General features: G+C 40.8%; 2 protein-coding genes across 6 annotated transcripts in view; one reads left to right on the top strand and one right to left on the bottom strand.

The window, feature by feature from the left end:
- Window positions 1-206: 206 nt before the first annotated feature.
- zdhhc6 (zDHHC palmitoyltransferase 6) lies at window positions 207-5,801 on the bottom strand. Of its 2 annotated transcripts, none has more exons than XM_079333787.1 (11): window positions 5,586-5,801; window positions 3,896-4,423; window positions 3,477-3,568; window positions 2,998-3,157; window positions 2,730-2,888; window positions 2,134-2,187; window positions 1,650-1,817; window positions 1,448-1,489; window positions 1,052-1,200; window positions 914-960; window positions 207-813 (listed from the first exon to the last, which is right to left on the bottom strand). In XM_079333787.1, exons 2-11 carry the CDS (start codon window positions 4,160-4,162, stop codon window positions 713-715), a joined length of 1,239 nt encoding a protein of 412 aa, XP_079189913.1. In that variant the 5' UTR covers window positions 4,163-4,423; window positions 5,586-5,801; the 3' UTR covers window positions 207-712. The 2 variants fall into 2 exon arrangements, with proteins under 2 accessions (XP_079189913.1, XP_079189914.1); XM_079333788.1 differs by having other exon boundaries at window positions 1,052-1,197.
- A 51-nt stretch (window positions 5,802-5,852) lies between these two features.
- vti1a (vesicle transport through interaction with t-SNAREs 1A) overlaps window positions 5,853-26,753 on the top strand; it is a 115,728-nt gene continuing 94,827 nt past the window's right edge. For all 4 annotated transcript variants that reach the window (XM_079333792.1, XM_079333794.1, XM_079333791.1 and 1 more), the window contains exons 1-3: window positions 5,853-6,046; window positions 12,538-12,596; window positions 13,528-13,638. In XM_079333792.1, the coding sequence (XP_079189918.1) occupies window positions 5,953-6,046; window positions 12,538-12,596; window positions 13,528-13,638 (264 nt within the window). In that variant the 5' untranslated portion in view covers window positions 5,853-5,952. The remainder of the gene's footprint in view (window positions 6,047-12,537; window positions 12,597-13,527; window positions 13,639-26,753) is intronic.

Below are 26,753 nucleotides of genomic sequence, written 5' to 3'. Positions count from 1 at the left end.
GTATGTAGGTATTAATTAGGTATGTTGAATAGAAATGCATACCTGATTTCACATTTGTCCACCAGAAGAAAGACAAGTTTCAGCAATCAGAAATAACTACAACATCAATTAAATAAAAAGCAGTTTTTTTTTCCAAAGAGTCCTAAGAGTTTAATAACTGCATTTATTGAAAATGGAAAAGTACAAAGCCAGACTCAAACAATAACTGTAGCAGAACATTTTTAATTTATACTTTGAGGCCAAAAACGTGTTTTTACAAAAATAAAAAAAACAAAAAACAAATTAAGAGTTATCTCAGAACTGTAGAAAGAATTGCATGACGAGGCCCTGGGGTTGGCTGGGCAGAGGCATTGCATAATTAGCCAAAAAACAGACATCAACACAAGTCAAAACAACAAATTCAAGTAAAAAGTAATAGAATCACAAAGAAGTCACATTAAAGCCTGGTGGCAATTCTTGGAAAGTAAGACTTTTGCTGGATTTGACATTTTCTCAGAGGAGTCAAACTGAATCCCTCCCATAATTCTGCAGTCATCGGTTAGACTTTCAGAACTATGTTCACAGAAAAAAAAAAAGTTGATAATATATCTATGGAATTCTGGATGGGGAGCCTGAATCAGGCGTGACATCTTCGGTGGATGTGTGTTCATGAACACAGACAGACACATGTTCAGTTTAACTCCCCTGCTCCACATAAGCCTGTTCAAATATATTAATTGACTTTCTTATCGCTGGTGCTATCGCTGGCAGCTGTGTCATAATGGCACTTCTCCACACATCGCCTTGGAAACCATCCTCTTACACGCTCACCCCCTGAAAACCAAAACAGAAAGAAAGAATGCTATTACACATTTAAAAAAAAAAGAAGTGAATTCAAATAATTTTGAACAAAAGCAAAAACCTGTTATTTCACCTATTATCTGCTCCTCGCTTAAAGCTTTGTCTCCATACATCCACCATCTAATGAGGGGGGAAGAAAAAAAAAGATATTTGACACATTTCCAGAAGAACATCTATCATTGTTGATTCTGTGCAGCCTTAATTAACTTACTTTGTTCCACGCGTGGCTAGGATGGTGTCCCCCTTTTTCAGGGGGATCCTAGGCTCCTCAGTACACGGGGTTCTGAAAAAAGTTTGGAGACCTTTGCTCAGAGGGCAGCAGGCTCCATTATAATCCTCCACTGCCCGGTACTGGACCTGCTGGCCGTGGCAATCAAGAGGACCTGATTATTCTAGTGATCTGACGATCGCTTCAATTCAGACAAGATACGTGTGTGCTAATCGACTCTTCATCCTTAATCTGAACCCTTTCAAAGTTATGACTACTTTTCAGACAGTCTGCATCCAGTGACATTAATATACACAAAGCTGCAATGACAACTAATTTGACATTTCCTTCCACAAAATGGCCCATCTGATGACCTGAAGTCCCAATATAAATACTTACACTTCTTACTCTTTTATCCGCTTTCTGCTTCAGTTGCTCAATCTGTTTAAAGAGGAAGAATTCAAGTCACTGTTCAATATATACACAGCTTTTATTTTAACTCTACAAAGAAACATCATATAAAATACTAATTTTACAGTTGCCAAGAGAGAAGTGTTGATCTGAAACAGCACTCCCAACTCAACAAACAAATTCAACCTACAGTTAAGGTGTGTTGGTGACACTTGGGATGGACTGGCCATTCGATGCCGTCACCCTTGGGCGTCCCTGACCACGTGAAAACTTGCTTGAAGTTGAGCCAGCGGCTGCCGAGGTCGTACGGAAAGATGAACTCCTCCCCTGTTTGGTAGTGCTGTATTCTGTCTTTGGCCTAGTGGAACAGACATGGAGAAGTGTGTGTGTGTGTGTCAACAGGATCAGGTGGGTGTGGTGGTGTCAAGTTTCGGAAATAATCAAGCTCTATTGTCCATTTCAATAAAAAATAAAAAACAATCTTTGACTATGCAGTAAAAAAAAATGCTGTTTAATATATATCCTGCAGTACAACACATAAAGAAACTCCTTTGTTATCATTGTTTCATTCGTAGATCAAATAATAAAGTACAAAAAAGATTATATATGGACGTATGTACACTATATATTGTCAACACAAAAAAAAGTGACTGGAAACAAAGAGACTTCCTGACCTTTTCCTCAATCCAGGACTCGATCGAGGTCTTATTTCGAAGGATGACTTTCATCTAAAAAGGAAAAACTAGTCAATTATTACAGTCAGTTATATTTTCCTTCATAAGGGGCATCAGGGATTACATGAAAAAAAAAAAAAAAAAAAAAAAATAAATATATATATATATATATATAGTAGCCTGAATGGACAACTTTGTAAATGTAATGGTCATCGCAGAGCAACAGCGAGAACATTTTGGCGCTTCAAGGACATTGTTTTTTAATTTGACATGCTCATCACAGCCGCAACAGTCGGTTTTGCTTTTTCACATGGACGAAGATGTTTTTGAGAATTAAGCTTGTGTGGATGGGATTTTTTTTAAACGCAGGAAGGAAAACCTCTGTTTGAAAAAAAAAGAAAGACCTGCTTTAGCGTGAACTAGGCTTTAATCACAACATTTTTAAATACTATCAACATTGGCTGACTGGACACATTTTCACGAGATCTTCAGCAGCTCACAGTGGGTCAGAAATTGGAGCGTTAACTCCAACTTCTCATTGAAAACAGCATGAGTAAAATCTGAAACCCCACTGAAAACAAACAAAAAAAAAATACCTGTATGACGAAAAGCATGCCGACAGCAATAGTGGTGCCCAGTGCCAGGCCTAAGGCAAAGAGCGTGGCAGCGAAGGCGGGCATACTAAAGGGCATGAGGGGCTGGAATTGGCGTATGGCACTCATGTCAATCTTCACAGTGCTCCAGCCAAATGATATCTGTGAAGAAAACATCAACATATATTACACCTGTATGTATAAAAAAACTTTCTGGAAAAAAGCTGAAGTTGTATGAGGCATGATGCAAAAGGTCAAAAAGACTACTGACCCGCTCATACAGCTGTGTGTACATGGTCATAACGAAGATGAAAGCAGCGTGCGAGCAGCCGAGCGGAGCCAGCAGCAGGAAGCTGGTGAAGTAGGCGTGGTTCAGATGGCCGCAGCAGTTGTTGATCCAAGGGCAGTGGTGGTCCATCTTCATAACGCACCTGGAGGGAGGGGAGGCAGAGGAGGAGAGGAGTGCTGGGGGAGCTGACTGGTTGTTAGGGAGGACATAGATTGACATGTACATGAGCAAGTCACACTGGCTCTTTTAATCAGGAAAAAAAGATGGAACACTGCAGGGGATATGATGTTAATTTATTTAACATCACCTAATTAGATTATGTAATGTAATGTCTTTGTGCAACACGTCAGTTTAAGTTTCATAAACTGGAAGTAGACTGATAATCTTCTAGCTGTAGTAGTTCTGTCACAGTGCGCTTTGATTTTCTCTCTGTCATGATTTGATTCACTCAGGGTAGATACCTGTTACACTTGCGGCAATGGTGGGATCTGGGGGACTTGTATCCTTGGCACACTCTGCAGTACTGTAGGTATTGGGTATCCAGCTGATTCTCCTGTTGTAGGACATATAAACGAGTCAAAACGTATGATTGTAACATCCAATGATCAATTATTTCTCTCTATATTGCATTTGTCCAACTATTTCTTTACACTCCTCAATAAACCAACACAAATGTCAAAAGTCTTACAGATAATGAAGCAAGTCTTTCGGTTAATATTATCTGGCTGAATTGGGTGTATTACAGTATTGGTGGGGATAGGAGATTTTCTTTTCTTCAAAACAAAGCCTTTTTAAAACGATATTGTTAGGGAATTCAAAGAAAAACCCCTTTTATCATTTGCTATTTAATTCTTATCTAATTTTAATTGAAGATTCTTACTGGTTTCCAGCCATGAGGAATGTATCCAGGTCCAACAAACATAGCATTGAAGTAGTTGTAGAGGATGAGGACAGTCCAGTTAAGCAGCATGATGAAGTTAATGCTACCACCTGTAGTGTCAAGCGGCCAGTACCAGATAATGGAGTCCAGGATTGCCATGGTGGAACATATAGCAATGACAGACAGGGCTATGACTGGTCCCCAGTGGCACAATCTCCTAACCTCATGGAGGTTCTCAAACGTCACAAAGGTTGACAGAAAGTTCATTTTTTCGCAGCAAGGTTAGAACAATTAATTGGCTGTTGAGTTCTTATGTTATATGTTATTTTCTTCCTCTGCTATCTTGCAAAACCAGCAGAGAAGACGATGCACATATTTTTCCTCTTTTTCTGAGAACCCAGCAACTGGCTTGGTCTTTGGTCACTGGGGCTGTCTGTATCCCATCGTTCCTTGAACTGGCAAACAGCAGCATCCTCTCCTACCAGTCTTCGGCGCACACTATTCTTGTGAATGACTCAACTTCCCCATCTAGGATACAGGAGAGACATGTTAATAGATCAGACAGACACAGTGCTGCATCATTTTAACAATGAAAAACTAACATTGCCAGTCGCTTGATGTTATGCTGTTAGTTCTCAACAGTTCGTGGACAACAGTCAGGATATACATTGTCTGTGTGGTCAATAGGACTACATTTACCAAGTACATTAGAGCCCTGTTTCAACCAAAGGCCAACATTTTTTTTTTCTGACATGAAAAAGTTAAAAATGGGTGCATTGAGACATCAAAGTTTGATGGCAAGCCGTGGCCACGCTCTTTCAGAATCTTTCAAGAATCTTTTTATAAATGTAACAGTGAAACTTTGATTCAAATGAAGGTAGGGTAAAATCAATGATCTTTCAGCTGCAGTCTTTTTAAACAGAGTGGGTGACCTAACACCCAGCTGTGACTGACCAATCAGAGTCCTCAGCTCTGCAGAGGCTGCATGCTCGATAGTCAAAAGTCCCTGGATCTTCTGAAAGTAAAAAACCACTAGCAGGTTCTTTTTTTAAGGGTCAACTTCTACCCCATAACTACATTTCTGCCCTGGTAGATCTGGTGGAAACGCAAGTAATTTCTTAGAACAGTTCTGGGGTATAGTTCCTCCGGTCGAAAAGGGGCTTTAGTCATAAGAGCTTTACAACACAGCTGTCAATCAAGTAGCTAAATAGCACGATTTCTTTAAATCCTAACATTGAGATATATATATATATATATATATATATATCATATTAAGGGATCTTACAGGATGCATCGCTATAACATCTATTCATAAAGCGACCTCACCTAACTAATTAGCTGACGTTGCCAAGCTAGCTAATTTACACCAGGAAGGAAAAACAAAAAACAATGCAACTGTCCTTTGACGACGACTGCAAAGACTATCACGACAAGTGGTATTAAAAAAACTGTTATTAGTTAAAAAGTTAAGTACTTTGATTTTTGCTTTTGGTTAGCACAAGAGCTAATGTTAACGTTAAAGCAGTTAGCTCGTGAGCTAGCCTGTTAGCTCGGACTGGATTAACGTTACGTGCAGAGAGGACCAAGAAGATAACGCTTCATCTTAAACACATAACAAATCATTGTTGTTAGACGTACACTCTTTGTTTTTTGTGAATGGAGAATCAAGCTGTCACTTTAAATAACAAACCTGGCCACTTCCTTGGGGTTTTTTTCCTTTAATTTCTTCTGTGTGCAGAGCGGAACCTTCCTCATGGTGTCTCAGAAACTATTACACTCAACCTCTTGTTGACACTTTTAATTGTACGCATTTTTTTAAAATAACATTCACGGATCTACAACTATAATTCATTATTTTTAAGTAACAAAAATCTGTTATATTATCTACTCCTCAGTTTAACCATTATTAGTGTTGCCCAAAAACATTAAGGTCTAGTTCCTCCCCGAACTTATTGAAGTGCAACTCCAGGAAGGGGACTCCATCCGAGCCGTGTTATTATTATTCTCAGCTAACTGTCAAACAGAGAGAGACACCTGTTTTAAACTCAAACGTCAAAATGTCCTCGGACTTTGAAGCATATGAACAGGACTTTGGAACAATTACAGCAGAAATTACCAACAAAGTCGGCAAAATCCCCAAACTAGGCGGAGGTAAGACTGTTTAATGTAGAAGTTAGACTCGTTTTAGCTGAAGCTAATCAGCTAGCTGATATTTCTCTGCTAAGAAGGCTAGCGGCAGCATACACCTCTTGTTGTGTTACATCTTTATTTTGTTATATTTCTCCTTGTAATTTAAGGTATAAAAGGTAGAGAAAGTAGAGAAGTGCGCACTGGATTCTTAAATGTAAAAGGGCACATCGTGTGTTGTTGGCTGGTCTTGTAACTTGGTTATAGTAAAGTGTTTTGGTAGTTTTAAAAGTGAAATAATAATCTTAAAGCTAAATGACATCTATTTCCAGTGTAAGGTTACGTGTGCTCTTCTATAAGGCGATTTGATTGTGACGTGGGAGACCAAAACAAGCCTTATGCAGCACTTCTTATAGTTATTGTAGTAACACTTCAAATATAAACCAATGATAATAACTTAATTGATACAGCACCTTTAAAAACAACAGTTTACAAAATGCTTTACATTTAAAAACAAATGTGTCAACATTTACATTGAACGCCACATGGAAATATTCATTCATCAAAAAGAAAGAATATGAAACAAAAATTATGATCCAGTTGTTTATTTACTTTCATTAATACAAGAAATCTGTTTATAGCTGTCGCGAAATAAAAAACAAACAATAGTTTTTTTTGTGTACTGAGTAACAGCAACATAAAACATTACCTTCCCGTTAATATATCATCAAACTAAGGGTCGTAATAAAGAGCAGATCAGGCCTCAGTTTGGATGTCTGGCTCATGTTGGGTCATCACTGTACTGGTCACCAGTTTTCACTTTTCCATGTGCATGAATGAGTCTGAGTGTTATGTCCGCAGTGGACAGCCTGTGCTTAATTGAAGCTAGAAAAAAAAGAGACAAGATCAACGATTTAAACTAAATGATGCATGTAGAAGATAGACGGAAGGAATGCATGATTTATATTCTTTGAATTTTAGCCTGCATTTTCCAAAATATTGTTCGAAAGGAAGAAACCATTAAGTCAGATCAGGTTTTTTTGTTTGTTTTGGTTACACTAATACACTGATCTGTTTGTTTAGCTTGAATTGAATGCTTTTCCTTTTATTCTTCTGCATGCATTAATTTTCCTCATAGGTTATGCAGTCCAACGACTGGTGTCAGGTTGCTCAGCATTTGCTTGTTAGGTTGGATACTCGTTCACTGGATCCATTTATACCTTAAATTAGGTGAGAAAAATATTCAATGTCCCATGACGCTGTTGATTCTCATTATGAAAGTAGTATCATCATAACAAAATACAATGCACTTTAAATCTGCCACATGTGGAGCTGATGCATCGGTCTTTAACCAACACTGTCTCCTTTACTAAATTCTGCACACACTCTATTTTTGACAGGGACGAATCAGACACCATTTATACTCAAACTAAAGACTCATTTCACCTTCTACAGCCATAAAGCTGTTTGAAGAAGACGCACAGTAAATCTTTTCAGGTTTGGCAGTTCTGCACAGCAGCCTATTTGTTCTCATGAGAGTGAGGACCGGCTCATATTTACACAGCTCAAACACCATTTTTTTTTTTGCCATGGTCATGCTATGATTTTTTTTATTAGATAGGGACAGCTGAAGAGAGGAACGAGTGGGGGATGGCGTGCAGAAACGGGCTGAGAGCTGATTCAAACCGGCCCGCTGTGATGATGACCATGATAGTCCATACATTAAGGCATGTGGCATAAGCACGAGGCTACATTAAAAAAACAAAAAAAACCATTTTGGACACTTTGAATTGGATTTGAAATAGTTTTCAGCGTTTAATTCAAATAAATCAAACAGCATACCTCAAGTTTGAAACCATTATCGACTTATTGGTTTATTGGATTAATAAAGTTTAGTTTGACGGATGATATATTTATTTCAACAGAAGGCAAAACAAGATTTAAACAATGTCATATACAGAAAGGAAAAGGGAACTTATGCAATCAAAAAATAACTGAGGCTGTGAGTAGGGATGTAACGATTCACTCGACTCATGATACGATTCTCTCACGATTTATTTGAAGAGAATCTGGAGGTGATTGGAGCCTCTCATTGTGCTGTCGATAAAACGCTGCATCATGTTGATTGTGAAGTTCTCTTGTCTCGTCGTAATGTTTGCACACAGTTTTTTTTTGTCTTTCATGTTCTGTCTCGGGAAGCCATAATTCTTCCCTGCCATGATAACGCCTGCTTATTACAACCAACCTCCTCTGCGCTACAGCTTTTTGTTTTCAGAGAACCGATTCGAACCTCCACACCTTTGAATCGATATTTAACGGCCTCACCGTTAATCTTTACATCTCTCGCTGCGAGCCTTCAAGTGCAGCAGTGAGGATTGAGAGCGTTTACGGGGCGGCTGTGGCTCAGTGGGTAGAGTCATCGTCTCTCAACCGGAAGGTCGAGGGTTTGATCCCCAGCCCCTGCGAGCAACATGTCCGATGTGTCCTTGGGCATGACACCTAACCCTGAATTGCTCCCCCTGCTCTGTCATGGTGCATGCGTCATGGTGTATGCGTGTTGCTGCTCCTGTGGTTGACCGCTTGGTGCGCTCATTGCCCCACGGTGACGAATAGAGTTTAAAAAAAAAAAATTCAGTGTAGTTGGCACTTCTGCGTCTATTCTTTAAACCGTCAAACATGAGGAGAATTCTTTGTCTTCTTTCCACATCAATACACTGCTCACTAATATCACCATGGAGGTGGCTGTGTGTAATTGTGAACCAAACGTGGTAATCAAATGATCCGCTTTTAGAATCAACATTGACAGCCAGTTTTTAATTCTGACTCACTGAATGTTTTTTTTAATTTTTTATGACTTAACGTCAAATGCACAAAGCTGAAACTAATTTCAATTCTGCACTGCAGCACACACTCAGGGTTTTTTTTTTCTTCTTCCAACAACTAGCTGACTGCTGCTTGTAGTTTGTTATCAGTTTTGACCGCTAAAAAAAAAACTGAATCCAACCCATGTTCAGAACATTTATCTCGTCCTCTGGACTCAGACCCGCTCATTTGGTTTTTCAAAGGGCAGAAAAACCTCGTTTGACTGAATGTTTTTTTTTGTTGTTTTTTTTCTCTTCTGGTATTGGAATTGGCATCTTTTGAAGCTTCATGGCAGCCCATTCCACAGCGTACTTCCACATTGCTGCCTCTCGCCATCTGTTGACTGTGTCACAGTAAGCCCATATGAATATGTACAAAGCCAGGGAAGGCATTACAGCCATAAGTAGCTGCTCATTGTCACCCGCACACCAACAGAATAGTTTACAGTTGAATTTCAATTCCCTTCCTTCTCATTAAGGATTTTCCTTCTCTCTCTTTCTTCCCCCCCCCCCCCCCCCCCCCTGAAGTCTCTCTGGCTCTTCTTCCTGAAGTGGCTGGATTCTGCCCTCTATTTAACACATTAATACAACTGCAGACAAACAGCCATTGTCATAGCTGTTGTTGTATCTCTGTATTTTACATCTGCACAATTCCTGATAGTGGCCAGAGCCTGTGGAGAGGAAAAAAAAAACCTGTTACTACCATCACTCATGTAACAATCAAGTGAATGGAAGGTTCAGGAAATATCTGAACAACAACGATGATGAAATGCTCGGCCTTTTCTCCCATGAAACATGAATGTCATTCCCCCCTCGCCGTCCAGCTGTCGGGGAAAAAGAGCTTTCCTGTCAATCATTTTCGGCTCCAATACGGAGAAAAAAAAAATATTGGTCTTCTGTATTTGGCTCTCGTGTTCGGAACTCCTCGCCCGTCTGTCAGCCCGTTGTAGTCTCGGTAAATATCCATACATATTTCACAGCTCTCCCAGCTCCGAACCTGAGCATGAGCAAGAAAGCACCAGCAGTGATTTCAGTGAATCGCCTCTGGCTGTTGACTGTGTAGGTTGGCGTTGGACACCGGTTTTAAAATTAAATTGGAGGACTGGCAAAAGGCGATGTCGGCCCCACGGTGCCCGAGAAATAAAGATCTCGGCTTAGCCCGTTCATGCTGTACAGCTAATAACCGTCTGATTTGCTTCAGAGCTGGAAGGTTTAGCGACACCACTTTGGAAATGTAAAGGTTCTACTGGTTCTTGGGGTTTTTATTGACTCCAAAATATTCCCTTTTAGATAATACTGCTTAGGATTTTTTTTTTTTTCATTTTTTTGGGGGGGTTGGACAGAGAAGGAAATCGGAGGGAAAGTGGGGAATGACCTGCAGGAGAGAGACGCCGCAGCTCGGACAGATGTGAGAAAGTGATCACAAGTCAGGCTTTCTGAACATCTTTGTATCTGACAAAAGATGTTTGAGATTCATCATGGCTCTCTTCTTTCCTGTTGGAAAAGCGTAACACAGATGGGATCATGATTTAACTGACACGTTCCGTCTATTTGAGGACGTGAAGTGCTTTTTTTATTTGGTTGTATCTTTTCCTTTTTTTTTTTTTTTTCCAGGATTATCTCTTTGTGTCGTCTGTTTGGGCAGACAGTTGTCACATCCTGGTGTAAATTATCCTCTGCTGTTGGCTTGACAGGCTACAAAACTGCATCTCTGATATTCCCGCTCGAGGCCAATCTCTGTATTGCATTTGAATATCATGTGAAGATTTGGGCTGAAAATAGCAAGTAGTGACTATTGTGACAGTGTTAGGGGCCTCTGCAGAAGAAATGTAGAGACTCACCAGTACATCATGTTTTACAAAAGACAATTTGACAAGACAAAGAAGGTTGAGCACATGTGTAAATATGGAAATAATGGCTGAAAAACGCTTTTTTAGTACCCGTCAGATTTTGTCCAAAATGCTTCGAGGTTTTTTTTTGTTGTTTATTTTATACATAGCATACTTCAAGTTTCTTTCTTTTGCTGCTTGTGTATGTGTGTGTGATGTATGTATGTGTGTGTGTGTATGTATGTGAAATGTACTAACTACATAGCTGGAAGTATAAAAGTGCTATAAAGGATTCACTTTGTTGTGACAACCCAAAAATGCAGTTTGACATTTCTTCTTCCACATGTGAAATGATTTTCTACACCGAGTGAGGTCATAAATGTTTCCTTTTCTTGTTGTTTATGGACACTTACTGCTGAATGAACTTCGTAAGATGTTAAGTGTACAGCACATAGCTGTATGTTCGAGGCGACTTTAAAACATGGAGTCAGTCTGTCCTTGGACGTTTCACTTAACCTGAGCATCACTGGTCATTTTCTATTAGTTTGCTGTGAAGTTATCCTACACCTTCTGCTGTTTGTGATGTATTTTGTATATTACCACCTGAACTAGTTCAACTCTTAAAATGTCAAGACGTTCTGCTGTCAACGTAATTCGAAGTTTCTGATTATTATCTTTTTTACGTATGAAGAAAGTGTTTGTGAATTTGCAGATTTTCTGTTTATTATTTTATTTTATCTGCTTTGCGAGCTTTCACTGATTTCATAAAATGATTTCTGTAGCGATTTGTAAAAAAAAGTCATCTCACAACGTTTTCTTACAAGATTCAGAAAAAAAAGAAGTCCAAACCTTAAAGTGGAAAAATTAGTTGGATTTACTAATGTCGCTTATTTAAAGATGATGATGATCAATTACAGGAAATCATGTTTTCTTTATTTTACCAGGAATATTCCCGTTAAGTTAAAAAAAAAACAAATAAACTCTTTTCCAAAGGAATCCTGGCTAAGAAGGCAGCATAAAAATATAAAAGTTTCACATTTTAAAAACCAAAAGTTCACATTTCAAGTGAAATACAAGAAACACAGAGCGTCAATTAAAGTGTCAGCTCTCGGCAACCAGAAGTGTATACACTGTGGTCAAATAGCCTTTAATCCTTCTTTTGAAACTGATCATGGTGATTTGGGATAACAGGGTTTTTTTAAAAAAAAAAAAAAAAAAAAAAAGAAGAAGCATATTAATGCTAATCGCCTTCTTATAGGATCAAACATCTACAGTCCACGTCGGTAGAGCTGATTCCAGAACAAATAGCAGCACTTACACGTCGATTTAGAAGTAGCTGTCGCTGCCTCCAACACAAATGGATGCATTCGAGTTCACTCACCTCCCTGGAACTCGAGCAAGTGGTAATGAGTTTCAATGGGTAAAAGGGTTCGAGCAGCCATGGGGTGAGGTGCAGAACGGTGCCTAAGTTATTCTGAGCGGGACTCATACTTCTGGCAAGTGAGCAAAGCTGACACCTCCCTTCCCTTTGAGTTGGCACGAGGTGTCTCAGCGCTCCTCAACGGAAAAACCTACAAAGGGCCTCGTAGACGCCAATGACTAAGAGACATCAAATGTTGGCTCGTCGTGTAGAGAGAATGTGTAAATATATCTTCAAATGTGTCCTCGTGTGTTGTTTTCTCCCAGTCTCTTTCTCTCTCTCTCTCCCCCCCACGTTGCGGGGGAGTTAGGTTGTTGTCATGAAGCGCTGTTCCTCTGTCGGCTGATCAATATGTTGCTGTTTTCTTTTTTTCTTCTCTCCCCCCCCCCCCCCCCCCCCTTTCAGAGGAGAAGACACAGCTGGTTCTAAATGTCGACAAACAGCTTGAAGAAGTCAGAGAGTTGGTACGTCTTTGATCATTAATTTTCCTCCTCATCCCATTTCCTAAATAATGAATTTGTGAAAAGAGGGAGGAGACAATTTTCCCTGGCACCAAACAACGGCACCTGTATTATCCTGGTGGTGACATGACACACACACACACACACACACACACGCTTCACATGGCAGAAAGGCGGCTTCCTCCTCGCATGATTACTCTCCAGTAATCTGCTTTTAAGTGACACCCCCGTGACACATTTCAAGCCATTATCTGGAGGTGGGAGTCTTCATGTCGCTGTTTAAAAACCAGCAAAGTCACCTGACAGAGACAAATTGTTGTCGCAGTTGTCTTGTTATGTCACAGTGATTAGTTTCCAGCCAATCCGCCACATAGAGAGACCTGTCTAGCCGTACGTCAAATGTACTTTAACTTCATTCACGGTGACGTCGCCGGGCCCTCTGCATGTCACCGCAACGAACGGGCACTCATATTTGATTGCCTATTTATTTACAGAACAGCAATCCTGTGTAGCAGCTTTTTATCCCGGATGAGTGACGCAGAGCAGGAGGCGTTGTTTTTTTTTGTTTTTTTTTATACGATCAACTCCAGAAAGTATTCAAGTTACTCATTTTAGTCAGTTTGATATTTACAGAGTTGTCACAAATTCTATCTTGGGCATTTTATTTATTTTTTTGTCATAGACAAAGACATCTTTTGAAGCAATGTAACAGTTAAAGAAGTATGATGATTAGGAGAAAGGGAGTGAAAGCATGGCAGTAAATACAAGCGTTTTTAATAAAAGTCAATATCTCACCAGGTTGACTATAAACTATACTACCTGTCAGCTTTCCAATGGTTCATATTCCAATTTATTATCTTTTCCTTCAAGTTTCAGCGAGGACAAAATGTTCGATGCGTTTCTTTCCATGAACTGTGTTTACTGTGTGCTTCAGCTGGAGCAGATGGACCTGGAGGTGCGGGAGATCCCCATCCAGAGCCGAGCCATGTACAACAGCAGGCTGAAGAGCTACAAGCAGGAGATGGAGAAGCTGGAGAAAGACTTTGTAAGTACCAAAAAAAAATGAAAAAAAAGTTTTATTTAAAAATCCAGATTTTTTTTTCTTTTTCCTTCTGAGATTTTAAGTCGATTCATAACTTCACAAAGTTCATGATAAGGCCAGCTCTTCAACTCACAAGAGTGCCAAATGGAGCGAAAGGAAATTCAGCCAGCCTCACAGATGACTGGAATGTATCCGGAAGTATGCACTCATTTAAAAGTAGACTTTGAATCCATGCATCAGCGAATCCAGAATCGTTTCGAGTTGAAAATAGATTCTGAAGCGAATCGTGAGACACTCATAGACTCCCAGTCCTAATAAAATGCTCCTGAGAAAGGAAAGTTCCGGATTCTTGTATTTATTCACTGCCGTTCGTCAACATGTCCGCAGAGAGAACTTTCACGACTTTTCACGTCGGCGTGATTGATTTGAATCGCACAAAAAGAGGAGCAAGCAGCGAATCAAGAATGTAGTTACACCTTTAACGTACGCTTGAATTAGGCAGCAGCCATATTGGATTCTGACTCGGCCAACTCCGACTTCCCCGACTACTAAATACAACTTCGGGGGGGGGGGGGGGCGTTCCAGTTGACACTTCCGACTGGGAACTTGGAATTTCCCACTTCCCAGTTCAACTGGAACGCAGCATTATTCATCAACTTCTTTTTGCAAACCTTCTTTTGAAAGTGTGAATGTAAAAATGTGTATTGCAACCAGCTGTCGATGCATTAGACACACAGCAGCCTTAAGATGGTCACATGCACATTCATTGGTGAAGAAAAAACACAAAACAAGAACTCCCTCCCTCTCCTTCTCTCCTGCAAACACAGACTCACCTCTCACGCGTTCACCAGCAGCATTACACCGAAGCACAGCGGAGCGTCCATCGGGGTTAATTCCAAGTTTGGATTTGAACTAGCGAGTGATGCCCATTGAGAACAGGTTGTGTGCTTGTGTTGTTGCTGCAGAATCTGGCCTTGTTTAGTAATTCATAAATCACTGTATGCCTCGACTTGATCTCTAGACTCTATCAAAGCTTAATGAACCGCCCCGTCTTCTTGGTCTTTCACTTGAAGTTATCGGTGTTAGCGACCAATAAAGCTCATGTTTTGTTTTACTTCATCAAAGATGGCGTGTAAATGAGCTTGTATCGATCCATTACTTTCTTGTTTCTTTTCTCACATTTCAGGTTCAACCTTTCATTTGAAGTCGCTCAGGTGTCTTTGATTTTATTTGTTTGAATTAGCCTGTTAAAATGACGTGCTTAATTGCATCTTTGTTCAGTCTGTTGTTGTTTCTCTCTTTAAAGATTATCTTCTCGTGCTTGTGCTCACCACACAATAATAAACCCGTAGTGTAAATGCAACCTGCCGACCTTGAGCCGGAGTGCAGAGGAGTCCTTGCACAAATCAACTGCGATGTGAAATAAACCCCCCCCAGAATGGCTCGGAAAATAAACACTGAGTCATACACTGAAGAACTTTTAGAGTAATTCACACGAAGCTGGAATCGGGTCGGTCGGGCGCCATGTTTTTAACCTTGCCAGTGAGTTGTTCCAGCGAAGTTTAAGGAGCCATCAGACTTTTCTTAAAGCCTGAAAATCAATGTCTGAAATGTAACTTCTTCTCTTTAGATTGTTGGGGAGCTAGTCCTAGAAGAAATAATACTGCACCACATTAACAAGTGAAAGAAAAGTTGAGAGTATCAGTTTCAGAAGCAAAATAAAAAAAAACCCTGAGAAAGTGGAAATTTTAAACAAGCGAGAACATTGACTAATCTGTTACTGAACATTTTGTCTTCCACTATAAAGCTAATTTCTTACGTTAAACATTTAACAACACATCTCACTTTAAATGAAAACGCTTTCATACTGTATCCAAACCCCCCCCCCCCCCCCCCAAGAACCTTCCTAAACTTCCCGTTTGGTTGGAGATATGGTGTGCCAGTGATCAGTGAGTGCGCCACTGAGATCACAGAGCAGATCTCTGTGCCAACACAGTTCACTTTCCTCGCCGTGGGCATTTAATTGGCTGATGATTAATCTTTCACTTTTCTTCTCCCCACACTTAGCTTGCCTAATCATCAAGCAGTTAGCACCTGCTGTGGCTAAGATTGGTGTTCATTTCGGTTACTTGCATTTATCTATGCCTGTCTTTAAGGCATATGTTGGGGGGGGGGGATATTGTGGCTCGGACAAAAGAAAGCATCCAACCTTCTTAAAGTATACGTTCAACACAAGGCACACAAACCATACATTTGTTATAACTCAATTCCTCACTGCCTTGTTAAGTTGCACACAACGCTGAAAAGCAAAGCAGAAGGTAGCAGCAGCAGGATGGTCCGAGTAGAGAGAGAATGAAAGATGAGTTTGGTGCTTGAAGCCGTGACTCAGCAGTTATTTTCATTTGTGCGCCGCTCTGTGTGTGACGTGGTCAGATCCGTGTACATTTAAAGCAGGATCCCCCCACCCTCACAGAGTTACATCTCGTATATCTGGCCTCCCATAAATCGGATGCAAGCGCTCAGAAGGCGAGAACTTCAGCCCCCTCAGATGTGCCTCAGATGTGCCAAATGCTATAGCCGGGCTCAGCCTCTCGCTTCCTGCAGGCCCGGGGAGGACATGACACTCTCGCTCTAAAAGGCATCTCCTGGAGAAAAAAAAAAAAAAAGGGTGGGTGGGGGTGGGGGTCTGGGGGCTTTTCTTTTTAATGTAAAAAGCTCTGGCTTTGTTGTGCTTTCTGTGGATATCAAGGCCTTTCCACTCCCTCACTACCCAATCTCCCTCCACACAAAAAAAACCCACCCCCTACTGGCCTCCCACGGGTGTCTACCCCCTTAACCTGCTCTCTCATCCTGCCATTCACCCCGTGGTTTGAAGTCTTCCTACCACCGGTGTGCCAGCTTGAGACCTCATTCCTGCTCCTTTTTCCAGACAGGGCCCCCGACTCGACCTCTGTAACCCAGCCATTTCATCCAGGAAGACAACTTATCAAACGGCCATCCCAAAGGTGTAGATTTGAGACGGAGCTTTGTTGGCTCGGCCGACACCTTCATTGCGATAATAGAGGGGACCGAGGGAGGTCTTTAGAGGTGCTGGGTCGTGGCAACACTGTCATCGCAGACGCTAAAAAGGGGGACGCAAGCTTGACCAAAATAAAAATAAAGAAAGCCATAGTGGGGAAAAGAATTTAAAAGGAAAACGAAAATCCTGTTTGATGGCTATTTGGGCAAGCAGGGTGACACGGCTCTTAGCAGCTGCTTTGATCAGGCACAGAAGAGGCCCAACGTAAGCTTAATTTAATGAAATCTATCAAGTAAACAGAGACACCGTCTTCAAAGGGGCCACGTGTCGTCTGTCCCAGTGGGGACGGCAGGGGTCTCCAGATGTCTGCTGTGTCTAACCAAACACAATCCACTTTAGAGGAAGTGAGTAAAAAGTGACGTAGCCTGTTAATAGTAAATGTGAGCAATGAGGAACATTGGATCACAGCTCGGTCGACTCTGTTGTCATTATATGTTTGGAGAAGTCTGTCCTCTCTGTGCTTTTTAAAGATCCTCCATGTTGCGTTGTTTGATCTGTGTCTCTCAAAATATGAACAAATCTCAAATGTCTCACGGTCAAGTGAACTTACGGCTCACGGGGCTAAACAAGTCAAACAAAGCCGCTTGTTTGTGAAGTTCATTTCAGTGTAATTCTGTAATGAAAAGCACAAACATTGAAGCAGACATGGACACCCTCTATATTTAACACACGTCCAAAATCAATCAACCACCCCCCCCCCCACCCCCCACAATAAATCGTAATAAGACCAAATGTAAACAACATAGGAGACATGTTAGCAAATCTAAATACAATATCATCAATGTACAAAATACAAACAATGATATAGTCCATGTTGTCAGGTGCCGTTTACTACATTTCACTTCTCTATATGAGCCAAATCATTTTGAGAAATGCGATAAAAATGTCCCTTATGTTATGAAATGTGTTGCAACCTTTGAAGAAATTTGGTCAAACTTATCAACACATACTTTTTTTTTTGTAAACCTCAATCTCCAAGTGCCTCTTATCTTAAAAAAAAAAAAGTAACCTCCAAAGCGCTCTCTTTCAAACAATTACAAAAACCTTTGTTTTGATGGAGTGATCATGTGGCCTGTACAAACAAAACTCAGGTAGTGCTTCTTGTCTGATAGATCGACTGGGATGCTTTTATTTTGATCCCCCCCTCCCACTCTCACACTAGCCACTGTCGTTGTTGATCTCTTCTTCCAGCAGATGGCGGTATCGCTCTAAGAATTTCGCCTTAACCTGAGGTGTATGACAAGGACAATATTGGGCACATTTAGCAATTACTTTGCCTTTCTGATGTCTTAAGTGGACCCGCTATGATAAATCCTTCCACTTATAACGATGTCTGACCTCATCCTTTAAACTCTGTAATAGAGATTCAAAAAGAACGTGACCAAAATGTCCTTGTGTTGAAGCTCAGTTACTATAGAGTGCATTTAAGCAATCTGGCTCTGAACTTTAATGCATTTCATTTCGTATTTCTTTTTCCAGACTGCTCATTCTCTAAAAGTTAATTAAAGAGGTAAAAATAAATACGATTTGAGTTAATGACTTATAGAAAAGGACGGTCTTTTTTAATCTTTCTGACATGAGCTGTTCTTGCCGATATTCAACCTGCTTTAGTTCTTTCGGAGAGGTGACTTTTTCCTCGTTTTTTTTTTTCCCCCCTCCATATCCAAGTCTTTTCTGGAAAGGATCATTGACTCGAAGAAAAGTTAATCAGTGCATTATATATTTCAAGGTACAACAAGATTCATATTTGAATCTTTTAAAAATGATCTCTTCCAGCACAGGTCAAGGCACTTTAATTGATTTGTTGAACTTTAATTTGAAATAGGAAGCTATTGTTGTCATTATATGCAGTGTACTGTTTCATCAAGGACCACGAAGATGTAGCTCATTACCAAGCATCAGTGTTCCTTTTTGAAATGTAGACAAAAACATGAGCTGCATGAGTATGTTTTCATAGCACAAAATGTGCAGTTCGTCATTTTAAAAGAGATCTATTCACAAGTATTTGAAACTAAGGCTGGAGGATTTTTCGTTTGTCTCTTTGAATGCTTCCTCGGTTTCATTTATTCCCTGACCGTTCGAGCAGTGGTGGGTCGTGCATGTCACAGGGACACGTCTATCTCTTTCTTATTTCTGATCGTCTAATGGGCTGTTATTCGGAGCTACAGTCACGGTCAAGTGCGCACCACGTCTGGACTGTCTTTTCTTCCAATAAAAACCTTTTAGATAGAATGCCTTCTAGTGTCCGCCCAGAGAGATAATTAATGCATTTCCAAAGAGTCGGCCCGACCTTGAGAAGCTGAACAGTTTTTATTTGCCAGGTACACCAAGGTGAATGCAATGGAGGAAAAAAACAAGCTGTCGGTACTCATTACTCGTTTACTTCTTAATAATGATTTACCTCAATGTATCGGTTTCATAAGTGGTGATTATCTGCAACCTTCTAGTAATTAACATAGTGGCTTTCAGTTGAGGAGCTGTATCTAATGAATTTGAACATGACCTTTTTATGAGAACTTGTGAGTGAGGAGACGACGTTTCATATAAGATTATTGGACGTATGTCGAATGTAAACACACCATCAATGAGGTCAAGGCAAACTCCTGTAACTGGCGATTCCTTTGGTTCCAATTACCAGGAAGAAAATGTAAAAGTTGAAGACAACAACTTAATGATCACTGACTTACCCCGATCATATCATCTCATACTATGCATGAGGTTTTTTCCAGCGTTTTTAAAGTATATTTTCTATGTCACTGCTTTCCTTTTGAAAAGCGTTTCTCGAATTTACTTTGATTTTCTCCTGACTTACTCTGGTACCAAATTATTCATTGTAACATGACATATTGTTGTTTAACTTCAGATACTTCTTGAGTTTGCTTCTACATCCTAGGTAATTAGTAAAGCTCAAGTATACATCCTATAAAGTACAAGACATCTCAGTATATATCCTTTAAAGTAAAGGACACACTCTAAGTATACATCCTATAAAGTATAAGACAAATTCTAAGTATATATCCTTTAAAGTAAAGGACACATTCTAAGTATATATCCTTTAAAGTAAAGGACACGTTCTAAGTATACATCCTATAAAGTATAAGACATCTTCAAAGTATATATCCTTTAAAGTAAAGGACATGTTCTAAGTATACATTCTATAAAGTATAGGAAATGTTCTGAGTATACATTCTATAAAGTATGGGACATGTTCTAAGTATACATACTTTAAAGTAAAGGACATGTTCTAAGTATACATTCTATAAAGTATAGAACATGTTGTCAGTATACATTCTATAAAGTATGGGACATGTTCTAAGTATACATTCTATAAAGTATAGAACATGTTGTCAGTATACATTCTATAAAGTATGGGACATGTTCTAAGTATACATTCTATAAAGTATAGAACATGTCAGTATACATTCTATAAAGTATAGAACATGTTGTCAGTATACATTCTATAAAGTAAAGGACGTGTGCTAAGTATACAACCTTTAAAGTATAGGACATGTTCTCAATTTGATAACTCTGTTTTCTTCGTTGTTAACTTGTCTTCACTTTTCTTCGCATATTAACTGTTACCTTTGAATGTATTACTAAAGCCCTCCCTCCCAACTAAATATAACTAAGCAAAGTGGTTAAAGATTGGAATGACCTTCATTTACCCGGCTCTTGATGGGAATGCTGGCCGTTAATTGTTTGAGTTATCACAGGCAATTCAAGGTTGCGGATATTGCTCAACGTAGTTAAAAAAAAATGGTCGGAAATCTCATTATATTTGGCGCAATTAGCAACCTAAAGCGAACTCAAGAAGAGTTTGCAAAGTTACCAGAAAGTTCTGTTAGTTGTCTGAAGGAGCTCTGAAAACATACTTTTTTTTTGTAAACCAGATGCTGAGAATTACGTTGAGATTTGAGTTTTGATGGGATATTTAGGCCTCACTGTACTTGCCACAGTAGAACAAACTAGTAGAGATTTATAAACGAGCGTGGTTGTAATCCATCTTGAAGGGTCCTCATTGTTTGGCCCCCCCCTGTCCTCGTCGTGGTGACTCCTGCGAACAGACAACATGAGTTGGATGTTAGACACTTTAAATCGCCTTAGGTTGCCGTGGCTTACTTGTTCTTATTAGACACAGAGAAGCAAAGGCAGATTGACTCTTTTCATGGTGTGTTGCTTAACAACCCATCAATGACACCAAAGTCTAATTACTCCTAACCAGTTTTAAAAGGACTCCCTCAACTGATGGGGATTTTTTTCTTCCTTCTGTATACTTGCTCTGCAGATTTAAGATGTAAACAAATAGATCTTCTTCTCTTCTTATGAATAACATCTTTCATATGGAAGTTGTCGCGCGCAGTATGTCTTCCCCGAGCCTTTTATGGATTTGTGGCGTTGGAGGCTTTTCCATGTCGTCTTTATGGACACGAAGATGGGATTTTTATTTATTTATTTTTTTACGGATTAGCCTTTAGTCACTCGTGTTGAAGCCATTTTTTTTTTCTTCTATTGGTTTGATGGTGTAATAGCAGCAGAGGGGTCAAATCTGGGTTGAAGGACGGTGTCACAATAAGGACAAAATGATGTGTTGTCCAGAAGTACCATGTACCATGAGAAATGTGAACGAGTTTTTTCTTATTCTTTTTATTTCTTTTTTTAAAGATAAAAAACATACATGGTTATGTTTTATTTATATGGTGATTAACTGATTTGAACCAAAACCTTTTTACAAAGTTTTATGCGTCCACAGCTTTGTTTAAAAAGTATGACGAATACCAGGCAGCTTTGGACTAAATATGATCACAGTTACAAGCATGCTGCCACAAAAGTGTATTTCCAAGACAAATATTTGAATTGAGTATGTTTTTAAATAGCACTGAAGGTTTAAAACAAGACCAGGAGCGCGCTGGAAAAAAAAATTGAAGCTGCCGCAAATACAAGTGCAAATCTATCACAAAGAAATGTGTTTGCAAACCATTTTCTAGATATGATAAGCGCCAAGAAAAGCATCGCAGACAGAGGAGTGGGAATAAATTCCGAGATCATTTGCTATACTGTCATCCTCGTGATAGTTTTACAGTCATTAACAAGATGAGTTCTTGTCAGGAGTTGTCTGGCGGAAAAAAAAAAGAAATCACATCAGCCTCATAATTTGTAGGCAGATCACCCTCTCCTCCCTATCCGTCTCTTTATGTTAACACTTGTCAGTATGGATGGGGAGGGGGGGGGGGTAGGGGGGGTGTATCTGCATTATGCCTGGAGCACAGGTTTTGTTTGGCAGTGTGCAAATTCGGCCGTTATCCTTATCTACGCGATCGTTTCCTCTCTCGCTTATCTCTCCTGGCCTCCTCCAAAGTCGCCGCACTCCCTCCACACTCCCTGACAGCGATCAGTATAGCTTTCAGACGCTTGTCTGGCTGAGTCTGCCACGAAGCAAGCCGAGGCCCTCCCAGGTCCCCTCGCTGTCCTCGGGGCTTGTGTGATTGAGTGACTGGAGTGAGTGGGGGCCAAAGATAATAAGGCGACGGGTGTGATGGGGGGGGGAATGTAAAGACATGGGGGCGATGATATGATAACACCCCCTTCCTCCTCCTCCTCCTCCTTTCTTTTACTCCCCTTTTCACCTCCCCTCCACTTTTTCCTTCTGTTCTTCTTTCTGTCCTACCCCCGGTTTCCGTGCACCGAGCCTGTCCCACGCAGCAGTGTAAACCAGAAGTGACATGTGACACCCACTCCCCAGTGATGTGCTGACAAGCGGGTACTAGAATAGGTGACAGTGTTTTCTCTTTTTTTTTTTTCTTCTTCTTCTTCTCCACCAGACTGGCTTAAGCATGGCGAAGACGTTCATGAAGTATTTATGAAATATATTATGAATCATTGGGTCTGTGTTTTTCTTCTGTATTTTAGGCAGCAGCATTTGCTTTTTAATAAGTAAGACTCCGAGAGGAGGAGAGAGGAAAAGGGGTGAATGGACGAAGGCATCTTTACATTTGTGTTTCTTCATACTTACAGTAAAGCTACGTGTTTACACATGTTTTTACTGCCTGTTAACAACCCTCCCCCCTCCTCTTCTTCTTCACATACACAGACACACAATTAAACTTAGTTTCCTCCTCTCGTCCTAAGTGTTCCTAATGAGGCAGCGGGCCACAGAGAACGGCAAAGTGGCTTTTTTTTTTTTTTTTTTTGCTTTCAGCGGCCAACAGTTTTGCCTTTTTCTCTGCTGGGTTTTGAAGCCTCCAGTGAATTCTGGCTGTGGCCTTGATCAGAATTACATTGTGGAAGATGAATTACTGTACGGTACTGTAAATTCCTTTTTAAAAAAAAAATATTTTTCCAGAGGTTGGCCACCATTAGAGCATCATTCTACTCGTAAAGTGAGATGTAAACATTTCGATTTCTTCCCCTCATCCAGAACTTGTTTGTTCTGCACTGTCAAACTCCTCCCCCCCCCCTATTTTCATGTTATAACATACACGAAACATCCACGACTTTGACGTTAAGAAGAAAAACCAAACTCGGAAGCTCTCAATGGATTTTTTTTTTTTTTTTTTTAAAAGTCAACAGTGATCCCTTCACATTTCCAGCTACCTTTACCAAAAGAACAAACGGCAAACACTGGTTTTTGTTAATCATTCATGTGTGCAATTTGTTTCTGGGATCAATATAGTGTGTTTCTTTTGTTTCTAAATCTGATTTTGAAAGGTTGAAAGCAGGTCATGCCTGTGGCCTAGAGTTGACTATTTCGCAGAGTTCTCGAACCACACTTTTGCAAATTCCAACACTAAAACCTGCAGACTCCCAGGAAACTGGTAAGTGTATCGAGAAGTTCAGGAGGGCACATGTTGGAAGGGCTTTTGGGAGGGGGGGGGGCTTCGTGGCTTCATCAGCATTTGAATGTGTTCTGGCTAGTGAAATAACAAAGTATACATAAATATATAGAGATAATGATCTGGCTAAGTCCCTATATGTGCTGCGGCATTCTTATGCTAATGAGTGGGCTATTCAGCACCAACAATGGTCACATTACAAGAAAAGGCAAAAGCACTGAAGGAGATAGTCTTATGTGCGTGTCCGCTGACAGAAGCGCACACGCACATGCTCAGCAGGCCCCGACTCCTCTCCCTTTGTGTCTAGGTTTTTTTTATTTTTTTTATTTTTTTTTATTACATTTTTCAATTTTAGATAACACTCCAAGAATAGACATCAAACAAAAAATGAATCATAAATCGAGGTCAGGAGTGAAGCTCTTTCCAAAGCAGAAAAAGGGTTAAAAGTGAAGGTATTTCTTTCTTTAAAAAAGATGGGAAGACTGATAGGAGAGAAGCTCCTCTCAGCAGAGGGTTCACTGAACCATATGTAGGTAGCCACAGGCTAATGGGCCGGTTGGTCCCTGGCTTGCCAGGTATCCTGCAATGCACATCTCCTAACACCCCCCCTTCCTCCTCCACACACACTTTTTCTCTCCTCGTCATCCTCTAACACCCACCTCTCCCACCCCTCCCACCTTCCCTCTGTGAAAATCCCTCCTCCACTTTCCTCTAATCTCACCTTTTTCTCTGGTGCTGACCCGGGGAGGCCCACTTTATTCCCCACTGCACGCCAGAAGCCAGCGTTGTGATCGGAGCTCGGGCCCCTGCGCAGGTTCCCCCTCTCCTCTCCTCTCTGCTTGCCCTGGCTGCCCGCCTCCCCGACGGCTCTGCTCTATTGATTTACTCCTCCAACCAATGCTGTCTGTCTCTGTTTTGCACCACCAGCACCTCGGTCCCTCATCTCTATAACCCTCTCCCTTCTCTCTCCTCACTTCCTCTCCTTCTTTCTCCTCCTGTCTTTCTTTCCACACTTTCCCTCTTGTCTTTCTCTTCCTGTCCCCTCTCCTTTCACGTCCACGGGCGAGAGGAGAGAAACTGTCGGAACATGAGAGAAGGAAGGGAAAGAGAGATGGAAGGATGGGGGGTGTGGGAGGGGAAACGGGGCCTTTGATTTTTCATTAGAAGCGCCTCCATATTTTAATATTGGGTTTAATCGGGCCCTCATGCCTTAAAGAAATAACCATCGAGAGATGATCCCTCGGCCTTCAAAAAGTATATGGCGCTTCTTCAATCAAAGCCCTCCTCGAATTTGCTCTTTTGTTTGGAGTTCACTTGCGACCCCCCCTCCCCTCCTCTTCTTCTTTTTTTTTTTTTTTTTTTTTTTTTTTTTTCTCCTTATACACTCGCCGCCTCTCGGCCTCTCGCTTTGTGGGTACAGTCGTTAGGCTTATTGACTGATCTCGGCTGTACTTAGCAATAGAAATGACTTTGACAGGGAAATACACCACCGGTATCACAGAGGTACGAGCATGAAAGGCCTGTATCAGAATAAAATAGTCTTTCACCAGCTAAGCGGTTGTTTTTTTTTTTTTTTCTCCCCCCCTGAGAGAAAATCCACTTCTCCTGTGATCCAATATAGAAAATGATCGATTCAGCGATACAAAGAGAAAATTGACATTGGCATTTTCATATCTTATTGAATAAAACTAATAAAAATAAGTTTGTGTCTGACCTTAACCATTTTTTCTTTTAGAAGCTGCTATATTCTGCCAACTCCCCCCTCTGCTCACCTCGTACCTGTTTAGAAATGTCGCAGGCTCATTTATCACCTCGCCACGGTTGATCATTCACCCTTATTTGTGTTTTTTTTTTTTCCCCCCACAACCGCCTCTCTGCGACTTCTTCAGGTTTGCCATGCGAGTGGAACACAATACGGCGTGCGTCAAAGCCACCAAAGCACCAACCTGTGAGCTAATGAGAGGCCCCATGCTGTTATCTGAGGCTCCGGCTCCTCCGCCACTGCTGCTCTTCTATTAGGGGGAAGAGAACACACACCGGGCTAGCGTTCACATATGTCGCACGCGTACGCTCTCTAAAGGAGGTTTCCCCGGGATGCAAAGGCTCACAGAAGCCTCTGTCGCTCATACAGTAACACTGCTACACACACACACACACACACACACACACACACAGCAGCAGTCAGAAGTGGAGGATTCGATGACACCAAAGACCACAATGAAACAAAGGCACAAATGACACCCTCCTGTGACAATCCCAATTGTAGCTCTTTCCCTTTGTCTGATAATATATCAAATGCATTGAAAAAGAGCTCTTACTTAATTGAACAACCTCGCCCCGATTTGTTTGTGTTAAAGGAGAGTAAAAAAAAAAAAAAGAAAGACGCAAGGCAACAATTTGTGCGTGTGTGTTTTCCCTTTGTGGGCTGCGTGGAGTCTGTGTTTAAACCCCTGCCAAGCAGATATGCATTATTTAAGATGCTGTTGTGATACTTGTGCCTTGCTTAAAGGTCTCAGCTTCCTTTTAACGCCATGCCGCATGATCAGTCCACCTCTTGACTACCCCCCCCCCCCCCCCCCTTCTCTTCCACTTGTGCATGGAGGGGGAACCAGAGTGGGACCTGCTGGCACTGGTCCACACATCACCTATGAAAAAAAAAAAAAATCCCAGCAGGGGGAGGAACAGCAAGTGATATCGATAACCTTTAAGTCCAGCACACAAAGACATTTGACATGTCATTACTGAGCTGACTCCTTTTTTGTATTTCTTGGTTTCTAATTTTTCAAGAATGTGAAACTCTGGAAGAAAAGTTTCACCGTTCGCTCACATGAAGTTATTTTTTTTTAATGGTGCTTTTAATAAGTTTGCACTTTTAAAGAGCAGCTCTAAGAGTAAAGAAAATGGACGGTTAAATGCCAGTGTCAGGCTGACACATGGAGCTGGACTTAAACGTTATTCCTTCTAAATTTGGAAATGCCCCGTCGCTCTCCCGGCGGTGAACAAGCCTGTAATGGAACATAGTACTGTAAATTGAATATGGTTAATTACTCTTCATGCTATGCCACAGGCCGTGTGTGTAGGGGTGAAACAGGAAAGGAAGAAAAAAAAAAAGAGCGAGAAAATTGAAGGGAAAAAGCGTGTGCGGAGTAACTTCAGGGCCCCTCATTACATTCTGCCCCTGGGTATTTTTACGCCTTTTATTTCCCATC

The sequence above is a fragment of the Symphodus melops genome (assembly GCF_947650265.1).
Source record: "Symphodus melops genome assembly, chromosome: 21".
Classification (NCBI taxonomy): domain Eukaryota; kingdom Metazoa; phylum Chordata; class Actinopteri; order Labriformes; family Labridae; genus Symphodus; species Symphodus melops.
The sequence above is the reverse complement of the archived record's forward strand: the minus strand, read 5'-3'. Positions and strand labels throughout refer to the sequence as shown.

Excerpts from the sequence above, each read along its gene's own strand:
- zdhhc6 (XM_079333787.1), bottom strand. The coding sequence starts at position 4,162 with ATGAACTTTCTGTCAACCTTTGTGACGTTTGAGAACCTCCATGAGGTT. Across the intron at positions 1,201-1,447 it reads CGGATAAAAGAGTAAGAAGT|CAGGTCCAGTACCGGGCAGT; the intron begins GTAAGTATTTAT and ends TGCCACGGCCAG. Across the intron at positions 961-1,051 it reads CTAGCCACGCGTGGAACAAA|ATGGTGGATGTATGGAGACA; the intron begins GTAAGTTAATTA and ends CCCCCTCATTAG.